The sequence below is a fragment of the Anoplopoma fimbria genome, chromosome 4 (genome assembly GCF_027596085.1).
Source record: "Anoplopoma fimbria isolate UVic2021 breed Golden Eagle Sablefish chromosome 4, Afim_UVic_2022, whole genome shotgun sequence".
In the NCBI taxonomy this organism is placed as follows: Eukaryota; Metazoa; Chordata; class Actinopteri; order Perciformes; family Anoplopomatidae; genus Anoplopoma; species Anoplopoma fimbria.
In genome coordinates this window covers 12,100,810-12,124,417 of record NC_072452.1, presented here as the reverse complement: position 1 = coordinate 12,124,417, position 23,608 = coordinate 12,100,810, and the positions used below count along the sequence as shown (strand labels likewise).

At 41.6% G+C, this 23,608-nt stretch overlaps 2 protein-coding genes across 3 annotated transcripts in view; both read right to left on the bottom strand.

Moving 5' to 3' along the window:
• Positions 1-455: 455 nt before the first annotated feature.
• LOC129089845 (H-2 class II histocompatibility antigen gamma chain-like) lies at positions 456-5,737 on the bottom strand. Its single transcript, XM_054597223.1, has 9 exons — positions 5,561-5,737; positions 4,160-4,329; positions 3,461-3,546; positions 3,245-3,298; positions 3,082-3,165; positions 2,907-2,985; positions 1,794-1,994; positions 1,629-1,685; positions 456-977 (listed from the first exon to the last, which is right to left on the bottom strand). Exons 1-9 carry the CDS (start codon positions 5,647-5,649, stop codon positions 970-972), a joined length of 828 nt encoding a protein of 275 aa, XP_054453198.1. The 5' UTR covers positions 5,650-5,737; the 3' UTR covers positions 456-969.
• A 1,024-nt stretch (positions 5,738-6,761) lies between these two features.
• Positions 6,762-23,608, bottom strand: part of ndst1b (N-deacetylase/N-sulfotransferase (heparan glucosaminyl) 1b) — a 40,470-nt gene continuing 23,623 nt past the window's right edge. For both annotated transcript variants that reach the window (XM_054597653.1, XM_054597654.1), the window contains exons 2-15: positions 19,555-20,572; positions 17,173-17,655; positions 16,278-16,365; positions 15,732-15,886; positions 14,770-14,955; positions 13,403-13,531; positions 12,023-12,205; positions 11,550-11,646; positions 11,192-11,315; positions 10,250-10,424; positions 9,976-10,146; positions 9,495-9,604; positions 8,926-9,028; positions 6,762-8,801 (exon numbers count right to left, since the gene is read on the bottom strand). In XM_054597653.1, the coding sequence (XP_054453628.1) occupies positions 8,682-8,801; positions 8,926-9,028; positions 9,495-9,604; positions 9,976-10,146; positions 10,250-10,424; positions 11,192-11,315; positions 11,550-11,646; positions 12,023-12,205; positions 13,403-13,531; positions 14,770-14,955; positions 15,732-15,886; positions 16,278-16,365; positions 17,173-17,655; positions 19,555-20,100 (2,670 nt within the window). In that variant the 5' untranslated portion in view covers positions 20,101-20,572 and the 3' untranslated portion in view covers positions 6,762-8,681. The remainder of the gene's footprint in view (positions 8,802-8,925; positions 9,029-9,494; positions 9,605-9,975; positions 10,147-10,249; positions 10,425-11,191; positions 11,316-11,549; positions 11,647-12,022; positions 12,206-13,402; positions 13,532-14,769; positions 14,956-15,731; positions 15,887-16,277; positions 16,366-17,172; positions 17,656-19,554; positions 20,573-23,608) is intronic.

Sequence of the window (23,608 nt, the reverse complement as noted above, 5' to 3'; positions counted from 1 at the left end):
AGTGAGTATAGCTTTTTTGGTTGTAGTGATTATTCTTTTACCATCTTTCTTTGGTGCACCTTGTGCTGCCCTCCTCTTCTTCAGGCTCTCCTTTAGCGGGACCAGTAGTCTTGTTAATTTTATGAATTACAATTAACAGTGCTTGAACTGGTGGTTTGGACTGCTGTGTTGGGGAAAGAGGAAGTGGTAGGTAGTTGTAACTTCATGTACAAAGGAGTGATAATCAGTGGACTAAATGATGATTAAATCAATAACTGCTTCATGTTTAAAGCTCTTGAACAGCAAATGTCTAAAACTAAATGAGTCAAGTCTGCGCCTATGAAAAGTGAAACTTTAAATAGAAACGGATGGAAGAAGTAAGTGAGCAGTTAATTCAGGCCTTATTTTGGCTGTAGCTTTAACAGTTATTTAATAAACATAACATCACTAGAGGTTGAAGATAACAAGTCAAACAGTGTAGTCAGGAAAACTTTATTGAACCTTCTTATCACAAACATCTTCATTAGTCACTATCTCTTACGCGCACAACCAAATTGCAAAATACATATTCTCACTGAACTCTATCTAGCCATGCAGATAGTTTTGGTTTTTTGGTTTTTTTTTTGGTTTTCTTTTCAGAAGATCCCTTAAAAACTGAACTACCTCCATGTCTCCATGGTAGAGGTCAGGGAGAAATGTGTGATTATATGAACATCAAGATTAAAATGTCGAGAACACCCCCAAAATGTTTTTGTTATATAAGATAAAGAAATAAATCATAAAAAGCATTACGCTGTAACAGGCCTCTATTGATTTGATTTCAAGCAGCCAGCAAAATTGTAAAAGTCAGAAGTTACATGGGAGTGCAATATCTGATCAGCAATTAAAACAATAACTGTAGGCGGATCGGCATCCAGCTTAAAATAGCTTTTTTCTAATATCAGTGGAGCTTGAATTAAAATAAACTGCAAACCCTCTGCTTCATTTGTTTCACTCATCTGGAAAAAAAGAACACAACATGTGATGACGTTTAGTAACTAGAGCTTGTGAATAAACATTTAAACTGTATTTTTTTTTCCAATCGCTAAAACAATTTCTGAAACTAGAGGCCAAAAACACCCAAAAACATAAACACAAAATATCTTACAATTCTAGCAAAACCAATACAATGTGTTTACTTAAAAACTTTAACTGAAGATCTGTCTGTTACTGTAAACAACATACAGTATATTGCAGGTACAGTCCTCTAACTGTTTCTCCAAAGTTAGCCTCCCTTGTTGTGCACACCAGACACCTATTTATAGTGTTCAAGCTCTAAGTGTTCTAATTGGTTACAGGTGCATTCTGGGTGCAGGTAATTGATATTTGAGTGTGTTTTTTTCCAACGGTAGTGTTTTGCACACAGGCTTTTAGTTTTAAAATAATGTGTCTGATGCAGATAACCGTATGTAGTTGTATAAAAAAGTGTGTTTTAGATTTTTTTTGACTCGATGTAAAGCAGACAAAGCGATTATGGTTAAGCACACCTGGTCAATTTAGTTGATGAGTTAAAGGTTTTAATAACTCTGCCACGTGTACCAGTTTTCGTGTCTTGGCAATTGCAAAAAAAGTAATGTAATCCACTAAAAAACCTAATATGAGGCACTCACCAACACTGAGGGTCTTCTGCATCAGCATGGGTGCTAACATCCTGCGGCCAAATGGAGCTGAGGCAAAGAAAACGGGGCAGTTAATTTCATCATTCATGACAGCCTCGCATGAAAAGCTACAGATGTAGAGTTGAATTTAAAAGTCCTTTAATCTGCGTCTTCTACCTCTCTGACAGTCGGGGCGACCGCGCATGCTGGTGCCCTCGATGGGTGTGCCAGTCTTGTCCACACACCAGCAGTAGCCGGTTGGGGGCCAGCACTGCATGGGCTTGTAGCGACCCTGCTCGTCACACTGGGGCTTGTAGTAACCGATCTGGGTGACTCCGGATGCTGCCTCAGTCTGGCATTTGGTCTTGATCACAGAGGCTGAGGGATTTAAATAGTAGGGGACATTTAAATAGTTAATAAATAATTACTAGTGACTGCAGCAAAGTTAAAGTAATAGTGATTTGGGGGAAATGCATGTATTTGCTTTCTTGACGAAAGTTAAAAGATCGATACCATCATTCAATCTATCCATTTAACATGAAGCTACAGCCAGCAGCTGGTTAGCTTAGCATAGCACAAACACTGGAACAGATTAGAGTGGTATTGATCTTTTCATGTAACTCTCATTCAGGGAGCAAATTAGCATTTTTGTCAAACTATTCCTTGAAGGCAAGGCTAAATCTTTGCTTCAAGTTTCCCCATGAGCAGTGCAGGAAATAACACGTATTACACTTTGCCTGACATAACAACCTCTACACCTAGAAACTCAGTGACAGTAACAAAAATATTATCTAGCATGCAATTTGTAAGCTTTTTGCCCCCCAAAAAATGTTTATGATTGTAAATTGTATCTTAATCAAGCCACTGATTTGCATGTTGTCATCTACTGGCAGCAAAATAACTTCTCCAGAACTGTAACTATGACAGTAACTAGTCATTATTTATACTTGTGTTGATTCTAGAAATGATCTGCATCTGTTTGTTTTGAATGTTTGTTTGAATGTTACATCATTATTATATGAACAGATTTTAAGATTTTAAACTGTAACATGGAATTTTAGTGATTACTTAAACTATCCTTGCCCATCAAATGACACATGTTTGAAGTTAGCTTCAGCTATATACACATGTACAGTATATTGGCAACTGTCAGTGTTTCTCTGTACTTGTCCCTTACACATAAACAATTCAAATACTATTGCCACAGTAATATATTACAAACACAGGCCTTAAACTCCCTACTGGACCAATCATCTACTGTCACAGGAAAGGAAAGAAAGTTGCAGTAACCTGACTGAGGTGTTGGGGTTACAGGATTCTGCTGGGCCATCTGGAAGATCAACCAGTAGCGCATCCAAGACTCAAAGCTCTGCGTGGCACAAAATGTATAAATTCATGCAAGATTAGTTTATTCATGCCTATATTTGTTTTAGTAGTCTCCATGTTAATGTGTGTAGGGCTTTACCTTCCACTCGCTCTCATTCACGTGCTGCTTCATGCCCTGCAGGTTGGTCATGAAGGTCTCATTGAACTGCGGCAGCTGGGGGTCCTGCTCAAAACATGACCAGAGCTTAGAGACAACACAACATCAGCAACATGAAGACACACAGGACACGAGTGCAACATACCTGCAGGAGATCCTTCAGCTGTGTCTCCACGCTGACAACAGTGTCCTTCACTTTCTGATGGGAGGGAAGAGAGGAGTCAAATGATGTTTGTTTGAGTTTATGTTAAAACATATTCATTCATTTGAAATAATCCAGGTCAATATCTTTTAACAAGTTGGTTGCCCCCTCGATAGAATTAAATTTATTTTATTTTATGGGTAGCAGGTGTTAACCTACAGCCATGGGTGTTGTGGCGTCCTCATCTAAAGTGAAGTCCATCAGCAGAGGCAAACTCTTCATGGGCATCTGCATCCTCGCTGGAGCTGTAAACAAACAAACAAACAAACAAAGTTATTAGCTAGCAAAGAAAAACAAAAAAAAAAAAAAATGTAAAATATGATAAAAATATGTTTGTACTGAACGCTAATGAACAACTGATTTGTTGTTTGTGTTATAAACACACACAAATACCTGATCTAAATTACGATACACAAGATGAAAGCTCAACAGAATAAATAAATACATAAATAACTTGAACTAAAAAATATAAATAGAAAATTTAAACTGAATAAAATGAAGGCAACACAATCAATTCTCTAAAAAATGATTTTCATCACAGCAACAAAGCATGTGTTGAGTAATAGATAAGTATGGTAACTCCATATGATGCTGCTCGACATGATAAAATCCACATAAGTGTACCACACAGCTGATTACCAAATGTTCATTTCTCTATCCAGGTTTCATATCAAGTTCCTTAAAGAAAACTTTCGCTTCCTTTTCCACCTCCTCATTCCTACAGCCTCCTACAGCCTCCTCCTGCTCCTCCTCCTCCTACAGCCTCCTCTTCCTCCTCCTCCTGTCTGACAAAGACTTTTTACTGATAAGTGACACTATCCTGCTCGGACCACCCTGTCTGATCATGGGGACTTTTACCTTGGTATGAGCGGGACACCTGTTTGCCCAATCTGTCTGAGTTCTTCTGCAGCGAGTGGATCTGCTGCTTCTGATCAAACACCATATAGGCAGTGAAGACCTGGCTGGCCAGCAGCAGACATGCAAGGGTTGTCAGGCCTGCAATCTTAAAGGCCCGGCTGTTGGAGCCCCTGTGAGAGAGAAATAGAAAGATATGTGAGGATAAAGCAGAAGGGGAGAGGGGAGAACATGAAAATGAAACACACTCAAATACAGATTTTTACCAAATGATTCCTCCCCGAAGTATAAAAGTCACTTTGAGGGGGGGGTTTCCCAAAGTGCTGTATGTGGCATTTTTCTGGCACACAAAAAAACCCAGTATGTAAACAAACAATCTTGGTATTATCCATATTCTAAAAAAAAGTCAAATCAACATAATCTATTTTGTTACTGTTACCTTAAGTAACATGATATAATAATATGGGAATCTCCATCTCTCATAATCAGCCAATAGAAAGTGAGCATCACTTGTTACCAGGCAGACACATTTCTTGTGTCATAAGGAAGTACACATACAACAACTATGTACACCTATTAAAAAAAGTATAAACTGGAGTAAAATATAGTTTTTTTTATCATAAAAAGGTCACAACAACTGTATATTTTGTTATTTCATTTCAAGTGAAACTACAACCCTGAAGCTCATTGTACAGTATTATGTAAATAATGGTGTCATATCTAATTGGGCACAGTTATTAGGATGTTTGCCTGTTAGTTCTAATTTATCTTAAGATAATGTTATTATAACTGAATACATAACAGGCATGAGAGGGAAAGTATACGCCTTATGTATCCTTCACAAATAAAAATAATTTCTCAAACATTACAAACAATTTTAATCTGTAACACTTTTTGGTAAATTTGGTATTATTATTTGCTGTGGTAAATTATGAACCAATAGTATTATTGGTTCATAATTTACCAAAAAAAACATTGGCCAACGTTTTGCGGCGTCACCAGTTACTAGGCAGACGGCTTTTGTGAAGTGGCCGAACTCCGATTCAAAGTTAAAGATGCTTTAAAAAATATGTTTAGTGTGAAAAGCAAAACATATAAAGTGTTCAAAAGAAATAACAAAATCCACTTATTAAGGAACTAATCTGATGCAAAGAAAATATATATTGTATATATATTTGATATCAACCTATTCAGGCAAAACAGAATATATATGCACATTTTAACAAGATAATTAATAATTCATTCCTGTTAGACACATTAGCTGGGCTTCTAATTTAAAGTGTAATTTTGTTAATCGTGATTTATATTTTAATTCAGCTATACAAAGAGAAAAAAAAAACACTGTTACTCCTGAGCAAACAGCTGTGGATATGAATATAAGTTGATATGACAGGTTTCACTCACCCAGCGGGTCTGACAGCGAGAACAAGGGCTTCTTCACTGCCCGCCAGACTGCCACTGGACAGGGGAGCATTTTCTGCATTGTCGGCCATCTGTCTTGGAAGATTGTCTCAACGTCTTCTGCTAAACTCAGAGAGAAACTGGAGAGAGTCCGGCAAGTGTAGCCGATAAATGGTGCAAGAAATGAGGAAGGAGCGCATAAAGGTGAATGTTGTGGAAAGTCCCCCCCCTTGAACGCGCTGGTGGATGGCTCAGTGGAGCTGTGAGAGCTGCGAGCTGTGATTGGTCAATTAATATCGCCATCACTAGTTGATAGAGGCAGACAATAGACAACAAAATAGTACATTTCACTCAACTTGTTTTACTGAATATTAGCTATTTTTTTTGCGTTAATAATTAAGTTCACATGGGCTATTCAATAAATTTAGGTTTAATAAAAATATATATATATATTTTTTAATATATTACTACTTATATTATTACTTAGATATATTTTACTCGTGAACAGGCTACTTATAATACACGTTATCTGTGAAGAATATATCCTTTTAGCAAGGTTACAAAGTGTTGTACAGTAAAAGGAAATAGGCAAACAATGAAGGCAAAAATCAAATAAAAGTAAAAGTACTACCTTCAATACCATCAATAAAAGAGCAACAATACCTATAATAATACTTAATGCACTATTATCAGTAGTGACCATGCAAACATTATTAAGCAAGTGTTACTTATTTGAAACTTTATCAATTATTATTCTTAAATGAAGCAATTCAACTTTATGTTACCATATCTTCCTTGAGCAACAGAGGAAGACTGTTTATTTGGTACATACTTTGTGCTTTTTCAAAGTAGGAATAAAAATTAAAATAACATGAGCCACATTTTAATCTACCCATGGTTTGGTTGAACATCAGAAGGACAATACATAAGCATATTTTGTTTTTGAACAGGCCTATGCTTTGTGTAATTCGATATGCGTCACAACAGCACAAGATGAAGTGAAACCAAAAGACACACCTTGTTTTCAGCAGAATTCAAGCCAGACAGTGATGTCAATTTCTAGAAATCTCTGCAGTATAGCAGACACCATCATCCTGCTTGGACTTAAGATAGAGCTCAATTATTATTTTATTTTTTTATGTAAACATGTAGGAATTAAACTGAGAAATGAGGGGAAAACAGATCCAACTATTGAAAAATACAGTGGTGTTTTATTTGCAAATTAAAAAGCACCGACAATATTAGTTACAATGTAAAAATTATTGACAACAATTACAAATCTTTATCATACAGTCCAGGAGATTAGTACCATCATTGCTGTTATGTGTTATCACTTAATACTTTATATGGAGAGACTCAGTACCTGTGTACAATAGTTGGCAGTGAGAGGAATGAGTGGAAACAATCTCAGCGACACACCTCTGCACGTTGAAGTGATCCAAACTCCCCTCAGCACAGCACTGACATTTCACACTATGGGAATGGGCTGATGGAGATGTGTAAACCCAAACACATTCAATAATTTAGGTCTACCAAGGGTTGCGTATTATGTACATTACAAAGTCGGGAAATGAAAGGACCAACATGTGCATTGTTATTACATCAGAACATTGTACAAAACTATTGCAATAAGAGCAGCTTTTTGTTATCTATGCTTGACATCTAGTTGCAGTGGTAACACCTTAACCGACAACCAAACGTCTGTATGGTCTCACTGGGCATACTGTTGTTCTGCCAGGCAACTTTTTACGTTTTTCCCAGAGACAGCTTCTCTCCAATCCCCCCCCAAAAAAAACTTAAAATGATCTAATAAATGAAATAAAAATAAAACTTACAGTTCTGACAACAACAAAAAAGAATCCAATACTGAAAACAGATTTGAAATGCCCAATCTTGTTATGTACACTATCTGAAACTCTCTGACCACAATGTGTAATTAAACATACAGTAGATAGCTTATGATCTTCTTCACAGACTGTAGTAGGATCCTTTTTGTTAGTGTGCTTTCCAGTAACCTATATGCTCAGAAGGGATGTTTACTTGAGTGCCTTAAATATTGTGCTTTCAACATATAACCTACTGCTCCTGCTTGAGCCAATTTAAATGTCTAAACTGACTACACAAGGAGGCTGAGCCGAACAGTTTATCGAACCAGTCTTCTGTACATCCGGCCTATATGAGAAAACTGAGCTAAAAGGTTTAGTTTTGGTACATTCTACAATAATGCATTGCAGTCAGCATTATAGAAACGTTAAAAACAAAATCTGAGGAAAGTAAAGAAAACATAAAACTTAAAAAAAAAAAAATGGACACCCTCAAAAGTCAACGTGGTAATATTTCAATGAAGATTCTGTCCTGGCACTTGTAAATGCGATAACTAGATACTACCAAGGCCTATTGAGTAAGGCTACAACATGCAGCCTGAGTCAAGACTCCAGATGTCTCATTCTCCTCTCATACAAACACTTATAAACACTTACTTATGTCAAAGGCATTTGCCACCATTGTCTCTCTGTCAATCAGGCTGTCATCCATTTAAGTCAATGTTAAGTTGCCTGTTTTCATGTGCTCCAAACACAACAACTCATAGCTGGAGACACAGGTGATGTTGTGTTCATCTGTTCAACTTCTTTTCCAAAGCTGAAACCGTGAAGACTGCTCAAGCTTCAGACCGTTTGTTTTTTTATCCTTCCATTGATTTTTCAAGATGAAGTCCATGCGAAGAAGAGAAGGTGTGATTAAGGAGAGCAGGGATGTGATTATCAAACACTGACTGAAGGTCCCTCCAATGCACCGCTGAGCCCTTCCTTCTTCTGCGGGACACAGCGGAGGCCATCACGAGGACATCTTTGGTCCTGGTTTGTCCTGCAGGGGAGTAACAGCATCTGGAAGCTCAGGGAGAGAGGGGAGCGCTACCAGCTGCTGAAAGCAACTACGCTCCACTGCTGTCCTGCTCGTTTGGGAAGATCACAGTTAAGTTTTGAGTTCTGGTTGGGCATCCCATCCTCAATTTTTGATATATATCAGTCCCTTTCAAAACTTATTGGGGATCTTCAACATTTCCGGCCACCCCAGGCAGGGTGGAGTTCAGTGTGTGGAGCTGTGGTCTCCCCCTGTGGTGCTGCTACCTGGTGTGGACCAGCTCTTCTCTGAGCCAGCTGGGCAGGGGTTGACCCATCCTGTAGAGCAGCTTGGACAACTCAATGTTGTGATCCCTATAGTACTCCCTGAGGAAGCCCTGGGACTTAAGGAGACAAGGAGATGTAATCAAATAACCTCTAAAACATATTATGAAAAATAGAAAAAAAAATGAAAGGTTAAATATTAATAGCTGGTCAAATGTGTTTCTTAAAGCCAAAGTCACATACCTCAGGGTCCATGTCAGGGTACCTGCGCCCTTTACTCTTTCCCAAACACTTAGTCTTCCCTCCCTCCAGCAGCTGACACCAGAACCCTTTCTTAGGGTCGAACCTGTACATAAAACATGCAGAAAAGAATTGTGAACTACAGAGTGCTTAATTTAGATATCAAAGCTACTGTTACCGATCACAACATCCCTAAAGGTACATCAAAAAACCAACAACATAATTTTAAGTAATTTTGGGCAATTTTACTAGACAGCACCAGTAGAAGGATGAGAGGAAACAGGGGATGATGCCGTTCATGATCGGCATCTTTACTCCAAGTCTAAAAAATGCTCTATAGTAAGACTTGCTTTCTGCCGGATGAACAAAATAAAGTCTTACATATCTGCTTTGTTTTATTTGCACTTGAAACTTAAGTTGTTGGGAACACATTTGGTGTAATTTGACAAACAACAACTAAATGTAAGCTGCGTCTGAGTCTAAAGCCATGAATCAATCTGTAAATGAATTTGTAAACATGGCAGTTAAAGAAATGACTCTGCAAGTGATTTAAAGTGAAAGACGATACTCACGCTAGGATCTTGTGGTAGTTGATGACGTTGACCAGGGCCAGATACTTCTGGATTTTATCCATGATTGAAGCAGGCTCAGTCTTCAGCATCTGTCCATCCAAGACTAACAACTGGGTGAGACACACAAACCGCAACCAAACGTCAGAACAGGAGCAGAACAGTCTTGTATGTTAACATCATCACTGAAATAATTTCATACATTTTGTCATTATGGGGCAACAAGAGCTTGTTTTTCTGAATATGTCCCTAAAAGGGGCAGCTCCCTTCTCTAATGGTCCAGAAGATTTAACACACTTCCCATCAGAACTGTGCAAAAGAGTCAACAAGCCTCCTGTAACCCCAAACCTTTCAGGAAACAAAATTACCTGCCAACCAGCCACAAAGTTTGATTTACACAGAGGGGAAAGTTTTCACATGCCGACTAACTTGGCTTGTAACTGCATGCTGCCCACCACTATGTGCATGAATACACCCACGGTACCTGGCTGGAGTGGTAGAAGTGGAGCCAACGCTCCAGGTGGATGGCGTACCAGCCTGGCACCAGACAGCGATTCTGGAGGACCCGTAGTTTGATCGGAGCGTCGTGGCCTGCGGTGATGACGTCATGGAAGGAGTACTTCAACGCCACCGGGTCATCGTGGGCTCTTTGGTGCTGTGGGCAGACAGAGAAGTGATTAAAATAAATTTAATTATATCACGGTGGCTTTTGTTTAAAAGGTGCTTGTGTTATTAGTTAAGGGTTGCCTGGGACTGACCTGGTACCAAGAGTAAGCTCTGTCTGCTGGGTTGATGAGGATGGTGATGATCTTGGCTTTGGGAAGGAGAGCCGCAGCCCTCTGAGCAGCAACCTCAGAGTCAAAGTAGTTGGCACTCTTCTCAAAGTAGTAGTCTGAACTGGTGTTGGAGGGCAGGGGGAAGTACTCCATATACCTACACACAGCAAACACAAACACACTAAGTGTTACAAGCAGCCGTAGTTGATCTGGCCTGAATTGCACTCCGTAGATAAGAATAATTTCCTTGAATGCTACGTGGGTGATCGACCATGTGCAACAGCTTGTCACCACGTATACAGGAAAAAACATGTAGCAGCACTTACGATATTAGTGTTTGGGCTCACATAAATATCAAGCCTGCCAAGTGAATTTTGTGTTGGACTCTTTGTGCTGTGCGGCATTAAGCTTCTCGTTGATGCAGGTTTCACATCAATTAAAACAGTGAAAGTCTAACTAAATAGGTGTTGACTGTGCGGCCGGTCTTGCCCTTAGGGATTTCACTAATGAGTATATTTGTTGTTGAGTGGGGTCTTAGCATAATTTGCATTTTGATTCTTGATTTCATTTGCATTAAACAGAAACACTCCTACCACCTTGGGCTTTGAAATTTAATGAGAAAGTCAGAATTAAATCTGACATTCTTCAACTGTTTTTTCATGTTTTTGTAACTTGAAATGCTTCGCACAACATTTCACCTGCATATCTAGAGAAATGCAAAATTCTGAAGTTTCCTGTATATTTTAAGTTTTACTGGTGCATCTGTACTTTGCCACAGAGTTGCGTAATGTCAAAAACAACAAGTAGACACCCAAACTAAAGGAAAAAATACACATAACTTCCTGAAGCTAGTTAAATGTGTTGGTAGCTGGTAACCGCTGCCATGCACTGCTACGTTATGTTAAGTCTGTGAGGTTTTCTTACCAGTCAATGCCTCTGTGGTAGTTGTGCCCATTGAAGAACTGGATCTCCTCAAAGGTCTCCTTGCTGGGGTAGTTACTGGTCAGGTCCGGGTGCATGCCAAGAAACAAGTAGAGCGCTGTCGTCCCTGAGAGGAGAAAGAAAGAACAAGTGACAAAGACAAGACAAAGAGGAAAAGAAAAGACACAGAGGTTTAATGGAGTGTATATTCCATCATTAGATGAACACTAAATGTAAACAATAACAGCATTTAAAACCACTCTGAGCATGATCAGTGTTCTGCTTCTAACTGATTGATGAACTTCTGATGTAATAATTTCCTGATTCATCCTGTAGGTGGTGTTGAAGCACTGTGTCTCACCCGTCTTCTGAGGCCCGATGACGAGCAGTTTGGGGAAGCGGTCACATGTTTTCTCTTTGGACCAGATGTCCTTGTGCCTTTTGTCCTCACAAGGATCCTGTAGCCACACAGAGATAAACAATTAGAGTTCTAACAAATGCATCAATTTAACATTACAAGAGAAAGCAGGATAATATTTGTTCTACAGGCACTACAAATGAGATGCATTTAATAAAACATGTTATGAGTAACAACTTTGCTCTCCATCCATCCATAAAACCATGTATTACTCATTACCAAAGTCATTATTGCAAAGTATTCAAGCTATTACTGTTTAATGTCATATTTTAAGGGATACAATGTGTTTTGTACAGTACCGTCACCTGCTATATTGTGTCATTAGTGCAGCATTCAATTGAAAGCTGTCAAAAAAATGTGCTACTGGATGCAAATTTAATATGCATAAATATATAAATAAATGATATCGCCATCACCTGCCAGAGTGGATCTCTCTCCGAGGGGAAGAGGCTGAAGTACTTCTGAGCCAGCTGAATGGGTGGCAGGGTCTGCATCTTCAGGTTGGTCCACGTGTGGAGGAACGCCACCAGGCTTTTAAAGGTGTACAGGCCGAGGCGATCGTTCCCATAGTTGGACAGATGGGTCATGAAGATACTGATCTGTGATGGGAAGGAACAAGCAGAGTACGACTTAAAGGGGATGAAGGTAAACTCAATATGCCATAAATTGGGGATGGGTGGTATGAATTGTGTCAGTGGCACATTATCATTACTGTGTGCTATATTATCTTAGCTAAAGCTGAAACAGTTAGTTGACAAATCAATTCATCAACTGACGGAAAATGCCAAACGTTTTGTTGTATTTTTCTGGCTTCTAAAATGTGAGAATTTTATTTATGATGTAATTCGTAGTTTATGACAAATATCATTTGTCATTTCTATGTATTATATTAGATTTTCTACAGTTGGTTCAGATAAACAAGTAGTTGAAGATGTCACATTGAGATCAAGGTAAGCGCATTTCATATTTTTTGCAATGTTATGACAGACAACAAGTCACAGTTTTTAATCGAGAAAATACAAAGCAGATTAATCATAAATAAATTGTTACTTGCCCACCTAAATGTGAAATATTTAACAAATTCTCATCAGAATAAGGAGAGCACATCTACTAAAGGTTAAGATAACCTTAATAAAAATGTTTAAGTCTGTCTGAAAACAATACTCTGGTGCTTACATGGACATTGCATTAAGAGATCCCTTGTGAATAATGTCCCCCATCACGGACGCTGAAATTGCTTTAGAAACTGATCCTGAAGAGCCGGTATGAACAGGAGGAAGGATTACATTAAGGAAGACCGGTTGCAATGTTCATATCTAACTATTGTTTAAGAACTTTAACTGAGCCAGTGTCACTGACAAGCCACTAAAAACACAAGAGTAAACACAAGAATTGCTCCCTTTCATGCTTATACAAATGCACTTTAATATAAAGTTGTGGAGAAATTGATGTAGGGAAATACCAAACAATAATAAAATTGTTTGAAAAAAGGGGCTTATTTCAGTTTGAACATAGTTTTTAAAAGTAATTGAGAGGAATACAATCATCTGAAGACTTTTCAGGGTGACGTTTGTGACGGATATTGTAATAAAAGTAACCTTTTTTTTTACATCTCAAAAATGCAGCTCAAATAAAAGAAGCTTTTACAGAAGCGTAAATAGAGAAAGCACGATGCAGACATCACTGCCTAGTCATTGTCCCATCCCTCATTTAGATTTCAATTTACACCGCCAGTTAAATGGGTTTCCTAGTGTGAAAGACAATAGCTGTGCCTTGTGGATGTGCATTTGACTCACAGGGTTCAGCAGAACGGTGAGGAAGAGTTCTCCTCCATTGATGAGCTTGTCCAGTTCATTCGGACTGCCTGGGTAGTCTTTATAGAAGATGGTGTGTGTGAAAAGACCACACGTCTGCCTGGGAAGCACCTGTGGCATAAACACAAAGTCACCAAAAGAAAAGAATGAAAAGTCTCACACACACACACACACACACACACACACACACACACACACACACACACACACACACACACACACACACACACACACACACACACACACACACACACACACACACACACACACACACACACACACACACACACACACACACACACACACACACAGAATCGCAAAGAAATGCATTCACACAAATCAACACAAACACCATCAGCCCTCCGCTGAGAGCGGAGCTGTCAGGACTCCAGGCGGTTACCCCACACATTGTTTGCTCTCAATAACATTCATATTATGCAGCTCATCTAGCCAAAGCAAACCCCTTATTCACTCCGAGTCTATATGGAAATTCATGGAAAGGAGTTTACAGTTTAGAGTGTCAGGGGAACTGAATATCAATCATCAGTAAGCAGTGGAGACTGTCCATTCAGACTGCGGCGCTATCTGAAGGGCGGTTGTAGAGCTCTGAGACCACACGGGCCGACTGAATGCCAACGCTACAAAGGAACTGGATTGAGGCTGCACTGTTTCCTATCAGCGCTGAAGGTCAACCTGAGAAAGAAGGATAAGATTTCTTCTTCTTTTTTTTTGAACCTCTTTAATGTTATCCATTCAACTTTTATTCTGCTCTCATGACTATATTATTTAGACCCAGCTGGCGCTGTGAAGTTGAATGGAGTGCAGTTTTTTTTTTTTTGGGGGGGGGGGGGGTTATGTGCAGACACTTGCTATGCTGTGTTATGGTGCTGAGGCCTGCTGGGAAGCACTACTCAGACAGGTGTCTCATGCAAGACTGGTTCACTTGACTACACGATCATCTCACACTTAGTGGAATAATACAACAGCCCAGCTAGACTAATGAGAATATCGCCTCAGTGCTATAACGTAGACGACAATAAGATTCTGCTCAGTATCTTTGGGGACAAGACTCAAGAAAAGCAGAGGCGGAGAGGAACGGAGGATGACGGAGAGTAGCCGCTGGTCATGAGAGAAGAATAAGTACAAAACTACCAGAGGAGGTGGAGATGGCACGATAACTAATGAATGAAGCATAGCATATGTAAATGGAGAAAGAGAACCCTGAAAGGCATTATTAGCTGAAACCATAGTGGATGATGGGAGGACAAGTGGAGGGAAAAGCAACGGGCCAGAGGTAATAAGATAATGAGGCCTCATGGATGCTCAGTGTGGATGAAGAGTGGTCTTACGCTAATGCCGCTGTGGATGAAACCTCGTCGGAAGCGGGCAGGCTTCAGGTGTGGGTATTCCTCCGTGCTGGTCACCTTGATGCCCCACACCTTCTTCCAGGCGTCGTACAGCTGTATGTGGACAGGGTAGACGCCAGAGTGGTGGGGCGCCACCGCGTAGCCCATGTTAGTGGGGATCCCATGCTCCTAGAGGGTGAAGACACGAGTGAGAGTTAGGAGGCAAGAAGAGAGGATGAAAAGGTCAATTGATAATGTCCCCAACCTATGAAAGATATAATATAATCATTAAGATTTTCATGATATCAAACCCCCGAATTATTTATGGTCAGCATGTTTCCTGCAATAGCCACTTTATGCATTAACATTCAGTAATTCTCTCTCTCTATATAGTGGTTTTTATTAGTGTTGGTGGAGTCCAGCACTCCCACACTGGATTCCGATGACTACATTCACAGGGGGGATTCACAGGAAAATGCCAAATTTTCACACTGTTTACTGCCGTTTCTAATGCTAATTCTGGTATGTCATTTACGTTAACTCCCTGTCTGTTTTTATTTTTAAAAGGGAGATATGGAACCAGAAGGAGGCGCCCCAGTGAGCTGTTAGAGCTCACATCTCCAATCTGAGCAAGCTGACAAACTCTACTGTGACCTACTGTTGCGTGCAACTGAAATCTGATAGCATTTGCAGATATTGCTGACTGGAAACAGACTTTGTTTGGCTGCACAGCAAACAGATAGACCAGTTGCTCTTCCTGTATTCCTGACAAAGTAGTAGTGTTTGCTGTAGTTTTAAACTTGCCGTTACCTCGGTAACCACACGTATTGTGAAATACAGATTATAGCTTGTAAAAAGCATTAACAGCTTGCCTAATATCGCCATTTGAAGAAGGACGATGAGATATGCAAGTACAGCTCTGACCACCCAAAGCTGTGATCTGACCTTGGACCCCGGTGACTCACCATGGCAAATTTCTTGTTGAGCAACATCTGCTCGGCCAGCACGGACTGGTTGTGGAATAGATGGGGCTGCATGTGGCTCCACATGTGAGGGAACCACCAAAACTCCTTCACGTAGGAAAGCAGCAGGTCGTCTCCCAGGTCCTCCTCATCAGATCCTGGACATGACAGAGGGGGTGTGAAAGAGGGAGGAGATGGGAGGGAGACAATGGAGGTTAACAGAAAAAACAAGAGGAGATGGGTGAAAAGGAAATGGAGGAAATAAAAAAAAATGGACAATGACAAAGAAGAGGCAGAGGTGAAATGGGGTCAGGGAGGAAATGAAAGTCAGAGAGGCCGAGGGAGAAGTTCAAAATATTGGTGAGAAGCATGTGGGAGATTAATAGCAGAAGAAGTAAAGTCAGGGTATGAAGGAGAAGAAGTGGAGTAGAGAAATGAAAACAGTGTGAATCAAAACACAGAGGTGTTATCGCTTATGGTTTTAGTACGTGTTCTTATCTGTGCCTGAATTAACAGTAGCAAAGGCTCTCTTCACGGTCGGCATCTTACCAGCGTGAAAGAATTTCCCTGAGAAGCCCAGATTGAAGGTGAAGTTGGGCACATGGGTGCGCAGCTCCCTTTGCGTCTCCAGCAGGGCCTGAAACGGTGGGAGGAAAGCGGAGTGAGTCAATACACGTTTTGCTCACACTGGTGCACGAGTGCATTAATGAGGAAGCGTGAACACCCGCGTGCCCACATACATATTTCATCCTGCAAGTTTCTCTCGGTAAACATCCAACATTCGGTCCCGGTTGCCTCACTCCTCTCCTTCATTCCGTTTGATATTTTCCTCTCCTCTGATTCGGGTGTTTGTTTCATTTGATCTCCACGCTGGAGGAGACTCCCGGCACACACCCTCTCTCTCTCACGCTCACTGATTTCTCCGTCTTGTCAGGGTGTGATTTGTTCCTAAAAGCTCGCTGTTTCTCTGCCAGGGAGACGGCTTGATGCTTCCTCCATATATATATATAAATATATAAATATATAAATATATATATAAATATATAAATATATATATATATATATATATATTTTTCTTCTTATACCCTCGGCCTCCAGATGTGAGGGGGTCTGTTCTACTCTGAGGGGACGCAAACAAGGAGCTTTTCAACATTCTTTGTATGTCTCTGGGCCCCTGAAATATTCATTGCTGTGGAGCTTCTGTGACAGTGTGAGCAGTGGGGCCTGTCAGCTTTGAGCGGCCTACTGGGACGAACGCATTCAAAGGGAGAAGAGGAGCGAGAAGACGGGTTTTTTTTCTGTCTGACTGGCACAGGGTACCACATGCTATGTGTGAGGCAATTTTTATATTTCAGCAAAGAGCTGTTGAAAAATACATAAATGGATTCAGTTTTTACTCTCATAAAGTTTTTGGTTTCACTCTGAAACTCATGCACAAACTCACCTTTACATCAGGCACCTTCATGCGTGTGCCCTCTTTCCCCACAAAGATGTCATCTATGTCCACCAGGATGAAGCGCTCCAGGGACAGCGAGAGCCTCTTCCCTGTCAGAAAGGCCACAGCGTCCACAAACACCAGCTTGTGCAACCAGAAGACCAAGTTGTTGCCGAACAGGACCCTCTGGATGCCATCATGGAGCCCCAAGTCCTGCACCACCGACGGGAGCAGAGCAGCGTTCTGCCCCATCGACGCGACGCTCTCAGCTGACTGGGTTTTGGCCAGCAACACGGGCTCGTACGTGGAGTGGTTGGACTGGAAAACGGTCCAGTCGTCCCCGGGGAGCGGACCTGGCAGGGGCTGCCCGGATCGAGTGATAAAGAGCAGGGGGGACTTGGGGTTGACGGTGCAGTCCTTCAGACCCAAGTTAGAGTGCAGAAAGAGAGGGAAGCCTTTCAGCTGTGCACTGAGCAGACTGTTTTCATTGGCCTGATCAACAGAGAGACAGAGACAAGAGAGAGAAAAATCACACAGAGTCATCATACACCAGATTGATGAAGATGGAAATGTATTGGATATAATTCCCCAATTTCTCCAATCATGTGTGAAATGAGGAATGTCAGGCCTAGTCAAACGTGAAGCCATGAGGCGGCTTCTACCTGCTTTGCTCAATCTGCTGTGCTCCGAGATTGCAGTCAAAATGAATAACCTCCCGCTGTGCCCTCCAAAATTCAGAAGTCTGAGGGTTCAGTGATTATTCATTGAAATTTCTCCTCTATAATGTGTCATCTCCACTGCCACAAGGATACACAAGTCCTACATTCTCCTGCACTTTTACTCAAAAAGATACCTGTGTGGTGGGTGTATGATGAAGGATCATAAAGTTAACACTGTCATACAGTGTGTAGCATTCACATCTATTAACTACAGCCTGACAGACACCGATATATGAAAAATGAAAGAACAATATATCAGAAATTGTTTAATCAGGCCCCACAGTAGAGTTTGTCAGCTTTCTTTTCATTACTTTCAACCTTGTTAAAACCTAATGTAGAAAGGTGAAGGTGTCAAAATGTGTACATGAACATAATGTATTGTTTATCCTCCAAATAAGGGAGTATTTCATTTATTTGTTATGTTTCATGGCTGTTAACTTATATTCCTTTTGTTTGCTGAATGTAATCCTACACAGTGATTCTCTAACTCTTACTAACAAACAGTAAAACACCAATAACAGAAACCCAAATGGACTTAGTAAGGAACAGATAGAGAGCATTTGAGAACCTGTTGCATTGAACCGTGTTTCATAACTAAGGTCTCAATAAAACAGAAGTAATTCGCTAAAACAATTTCTATTGTGAACTTGTTATATGTGTCACCAGTGAAATATCATGTTTTTAAGCAATTCTAATAAAATGAGGACGGGTCATGAAGTACGAAGCTGATTACCTCAGTGTCCCAGTACAGAATACAAGAGTCAACATAAACACGGTACATAAAGTAAACTATTTCTTTTAATATGGATCCTTTAAATTTGGTGGAAAATAATTTTGACCAAGCAATATACCAAAGGCAGCATTTTACAGTTGAAAAACTATACTTGTCACGGCGATACTGTCTATTAATAACCTCAAAATTGTCTTCTGCATTTTTGCATTGCATATATGTCGATGCAGATTTGTAATAGGCTAAAATCTGCCATCCAGACATCAGTTGAGCGCTACTGCAAACAGATCGGTTCAGATAGCTGAGCAGCGGCGTTGTGTGTCCAGGTCATTGGGATGCACACCCTCGCTCTACTTCCTCCTCTCCCAATAGATGGCAAATCCCACCAACCTTTCGTTTCTAACATTCACCTACACCCATAATATCACTGCACCACCATCCATGCCTCCACATATCTTTCTATATTCTTTCCACGGCTCAGAGATGGTGATTAAAACCATAAGACCTGAAAACAGGCCTCAGGCAAACAGGCTCAGCTAGGGATTACTGGGAGGGAAAGAGAGAGAGAGAGAGAGAGAGAGAGAGAGAGAGAGAGAGAGAGAAGGAGAGACAGAGAGACTAATAGAGATATAGAGGAAAATAGAGGTTTAGAGAACTTTAGAGAAACTAAAACAAAGGAGAGAAGACAAGAAAAGAGAAACGAGACTGGGCAAGAAGAGCGAAGGAGACCAGATTGCAGAATAAAGATGAACAAGGAATAGAGAGAGCATGAGAGAAAAAGTGCAACAGGACTGAGTGATACTGAACCAGCCAGGTCTTTCCAACCCTGTGAATCCCATCTCCTTAGAGACGGAGGAGCCAGATGGACAGGGCAGAAGGTGTGAGTGAAAGGAGGGAGGAGAGGGAGGAGAGGGAGGAGAGGGAGTGTGGTGTTGTCCTAACCTTGAAGAAGCCAATGATGCCCACTCCATATTCCACACAGTATTTGTCCAGCAGCTCTCGGTTCCAGGCGTCCAAGTTAACATACTTGAGAATGTTCTCATAAATCACCAGAGTGAAACGCCCTCTGTCTTTGTCCGTCAACGTGGGCATGTCCCCTTTACCGGGAGAGATCTCAGTCCGGTACTTGAAGCGGCCAGACTCCAAGATGGCCACAATCTCCTGACCCAGTTGAGAATACTGGCTTTCCACAAACACCAGAACCACAGGATCTGTCCTGGCCCCTCCGGGATCCACCCCGGGGCCCCCCGGGACGCCCCGCAGAGGCAGCAGCCGGGACGGAGTGACCCTCGGGTCATCGGAGTCTGCGGACGCTCCCTCGGCCCCGGACACGCCCCCTCCCGAAGGCTCCAGCTCCCGTTTGACGCCATAGAGGAAGTAGGCCGAGATGAAGACGCTGACGGTGCAGAAGAGGAAGAGGAGGAGCAGGGAGGTCTGCAGGGGGAGGAGACGGACCAGCCGACGGAGGCGTGTCACGCATCCCAGCATCGTCTCGGGCCACACCGCTCCGCCCCAGCAGCCCAGCGACACAGGGACAGTCCCTCTCGGTGTGGGTAGAAAACGGCGAGCAGGGATTATTTACAACGGAGTCAGTCTTGTTATCGAGTTAAACACAAACGGCGTTAAAGCAGCAGCTGCAGCAGCTACTGGAGAAAGAAATGAGACGGTCTCACGTTGGCTCTCCCTCATATTGCAGCACCGCTTATGTCACCATGGCAGTGAAATAGGGGGCCTTGGACCGCTGGTACACACTTATGCCTCAGAGGGAGGGCTGGCAGTCCGAGTCACTGGGGGAGAAAGATGATGGAAGACTCCATCACCTGTCCATCATGTGAACCTGCCAACCATGTCCCGGTTAGATTTCGCTCCGCTCTTTTGATTGGAGAATGATCTCTTGAGAAATGCAATGTCACGCAGGTCATCTCCGCAGCACCATTCCCTCAGGATCGAATCTCCTCACCTAGAAAAACAGCAAGACGGAAGAAAAAAGTCAAAATTTGAAAGCACAGCAGCTCCTATAGAAACAAAGGACATATTGCTTTCTGTTGTTATATGGGTTCAGCTGTGTGTGGGAGATGTGTGCTTGCTGCCAGTGCCAACACTCCAAAAGTTCACTCCAAAGTAGTCCTTGCATTCACCTACACAGAGTAAGAGCTGCCAATTTCCCACACACACACACACACACACACACACACACACACACACACACACACACACACACACACACACACACACACACACACACACACACACACACACACACACACACACACACACACACACACACACACACACACACACACACACACACAACCCATGTGTGCGCAAACATTTACACACGCACACAAATAAAAATAAATAAAACAATTGCTCACGCAGCCTCCACACAATCAATAGGCAGAAAGTGAGTGACAACAAAGCCTTGAGGCGAGCCAATCCCCGCTTCAGTCCAGTCGGACTGTGTGACTGCATACAAGTGTAGCCATCACCCGCGGGGACACTCGCCTTCTATTTCCCATCAAATCCTGAACAGTATCCAATCCAAAATGGAGTGCAGGAGAAGGGAGAAAAGAACGCCGATGGAAGGGAAGCGATCCAAGAGCAGAGGCGTGGATGACAGTGACAGACAGACCTGGCAGCAGTAGGATCCATTACTCCGGGAGGGAAAAGTCCTTATCAGACTCTATATACATCCCCATACCCTCTGCAGACGCATCACAACGTACCAGCCCTTTAGCCAATCTCCATCAAGCCGAGTGAGAAAAGTACACAATGCGGCATGAGAACGGTGTGAACTCGCCGCTCACAAATACATCATTTCTCCATTTGGAGGTCTGGTGGATAAAACGACACGGAGCATCATTACCTTTGCATGGAAATGCTTCGTCCATTAAGCTGGAGAGCTATCGAGGTGCACACGCACACGCACACACACAACCCTTTATAAAACCCTAGATACCACATTAGAGTACAGTCACAACCCAAAGACATCAAACAGTGACCACCAAACCCATCAAGACTCCGACACAAATCAGACATCAAATGGATTCGATAATGCCATCAGAGGGTTTATTAGTAACACTATAAAACAAGGTTTAATTAAAGGAGAGTAACATTAAAAATACAAGAGGGGGCATCTCTTGTATTTTTAGTGGATCCTATGGGCTGCAACCATCTATCTGATAGCATTACAACCTTTTTTTTTTTTTTTTTTTTTTCCACAAAAGGAGATGAACTTAAAGTCATTCCATACATAGTTTCTAACAGCTTTCCCTATTAGGTGATCCTTTGATTATCGGAGTTATCGTTCATGTAAACACATTATTACTTGTGGAGAATACAGCCCATATCCTGTCCCTTTAATGTTATCAGGGTCGGCATTCTGTCGAGTAGCTCTGCCCCCTCTAGCCTTCCTTCTAAGCTTACCAGGACGCCTTAAATCTCCGTGCAACTGCAGTGGAAGAAATCACACTTTTCTCTGAGTCGCGTCCAAGTTCCCTCTTTACGGGGGGTTAATGCAAAGAGAGGCCGTGAAAAAAAACAGTGGGCGTTCAGAGAATGTGTCCCAGCCGAGCAGAAAAAAAGCCAACAGCTCTGGTGGCTTGAAGATCCTCACGATGCCTTGCTTGTTTGTTTCTGAGGGAGCCAGGGGTTTGTGTCATGGCATATCAAAGAATGATTAGCCACAGGAAGTGACTACTGCTGGAAACAGCGAAGCAGAAGAGGAGACACGGGAGACAACTTTAAACACGACACCAAGGCCTAGCAGTTCTTTCAGGTCTTTCGGGAAAAGTTTGTCAAAATAGAAATGATATAAATAAACTAAAACTTCCAATGATGAGATTTCTCATCACCAAATTGTAGTTAGGAGGGCTGGGCAATAATGTTTCCAAATTTTTCAAATTGTTGAAATATGTTAATTAAAGGTGCCCTGTTTATTTAGCGGACAAAGTTTTTGATTAGATTCAGTGTTTCTTACAAAAGCACAGTTTGCATTTTTTTACATGTTTTTTTTAAAAGAAATTTACATTGCATAACCTGCATTGTTTACTCTCTCGCTAGCTTCATTTTCTTCACCGTCTGGCTTCATTTCTCGGCACATCTCTACTGCCACCTGCACATCAGTGAAAGGGTGTAAAACCATCCGAAAAATGAATAAGTAACTTCTCCGTTGTGCACATGTATGAGATGTGTTGTATATTGATATAGTAAAATAACTTTATTAATAATTCAATAATGATTTCAAACAAATATCACCCAGCTCCAGTCTTTGGGAAAGAGGCAATCTTGAAGTCATTTTCTGTTAATGATTAATCCGAATGAAGACACGTTATCTCCGTCTGCAGCGAGACAATGAGCTCTGCCGTGACTCTAACTACACCGCTGACGAGGCTCGAGAGCAGATTAAACGGGGACACAACGCAAACATGGCAGAGGCGCAGAAAACCTCGCTTCTTGCCCAATTCGCAGCAGTGATGACCGCCTCCCAATGTTGACCTTCAGACCGAGACACAGGGAGCTACAACCGAAGGAAGGAAGGACAGGAGAGAGAGAGAGAGAGAGAACGTGACAGCCTGAGAGGGGGAGTAAGAGAGCCGTTAACACAAATAGATGGAAAGTTCAAGGTCTCGAGTGTGAAACTACAGCTTTGAGATCAGGCCAGCTAAATAGAGCACAATACATTAGACTATAATGGAGACCAGGATATAGAACTGACTAAAGAGAATAATGGCTAATGGATCTCAAATGTGTGCACTATCTTACCTAATGTATCTTCTACTTTCTGTGCCATGTATACCTTAGAAGAAGCCAAGATACGGCCGCAAACATCTCCCCCCCCGCCTTCCTCCACAGTAATTGATGCAAAAATGTAGAGGAGGAAGAAAAGAGGACATGAATATTTCATGTTCAGCTGATGAGAGGTGTAGCCAGCAGACATATAGGCAAGGTATAGAGCAGCCGAAAGGTGCGTAGAGACCCGAGTCTGCCAAAGAGA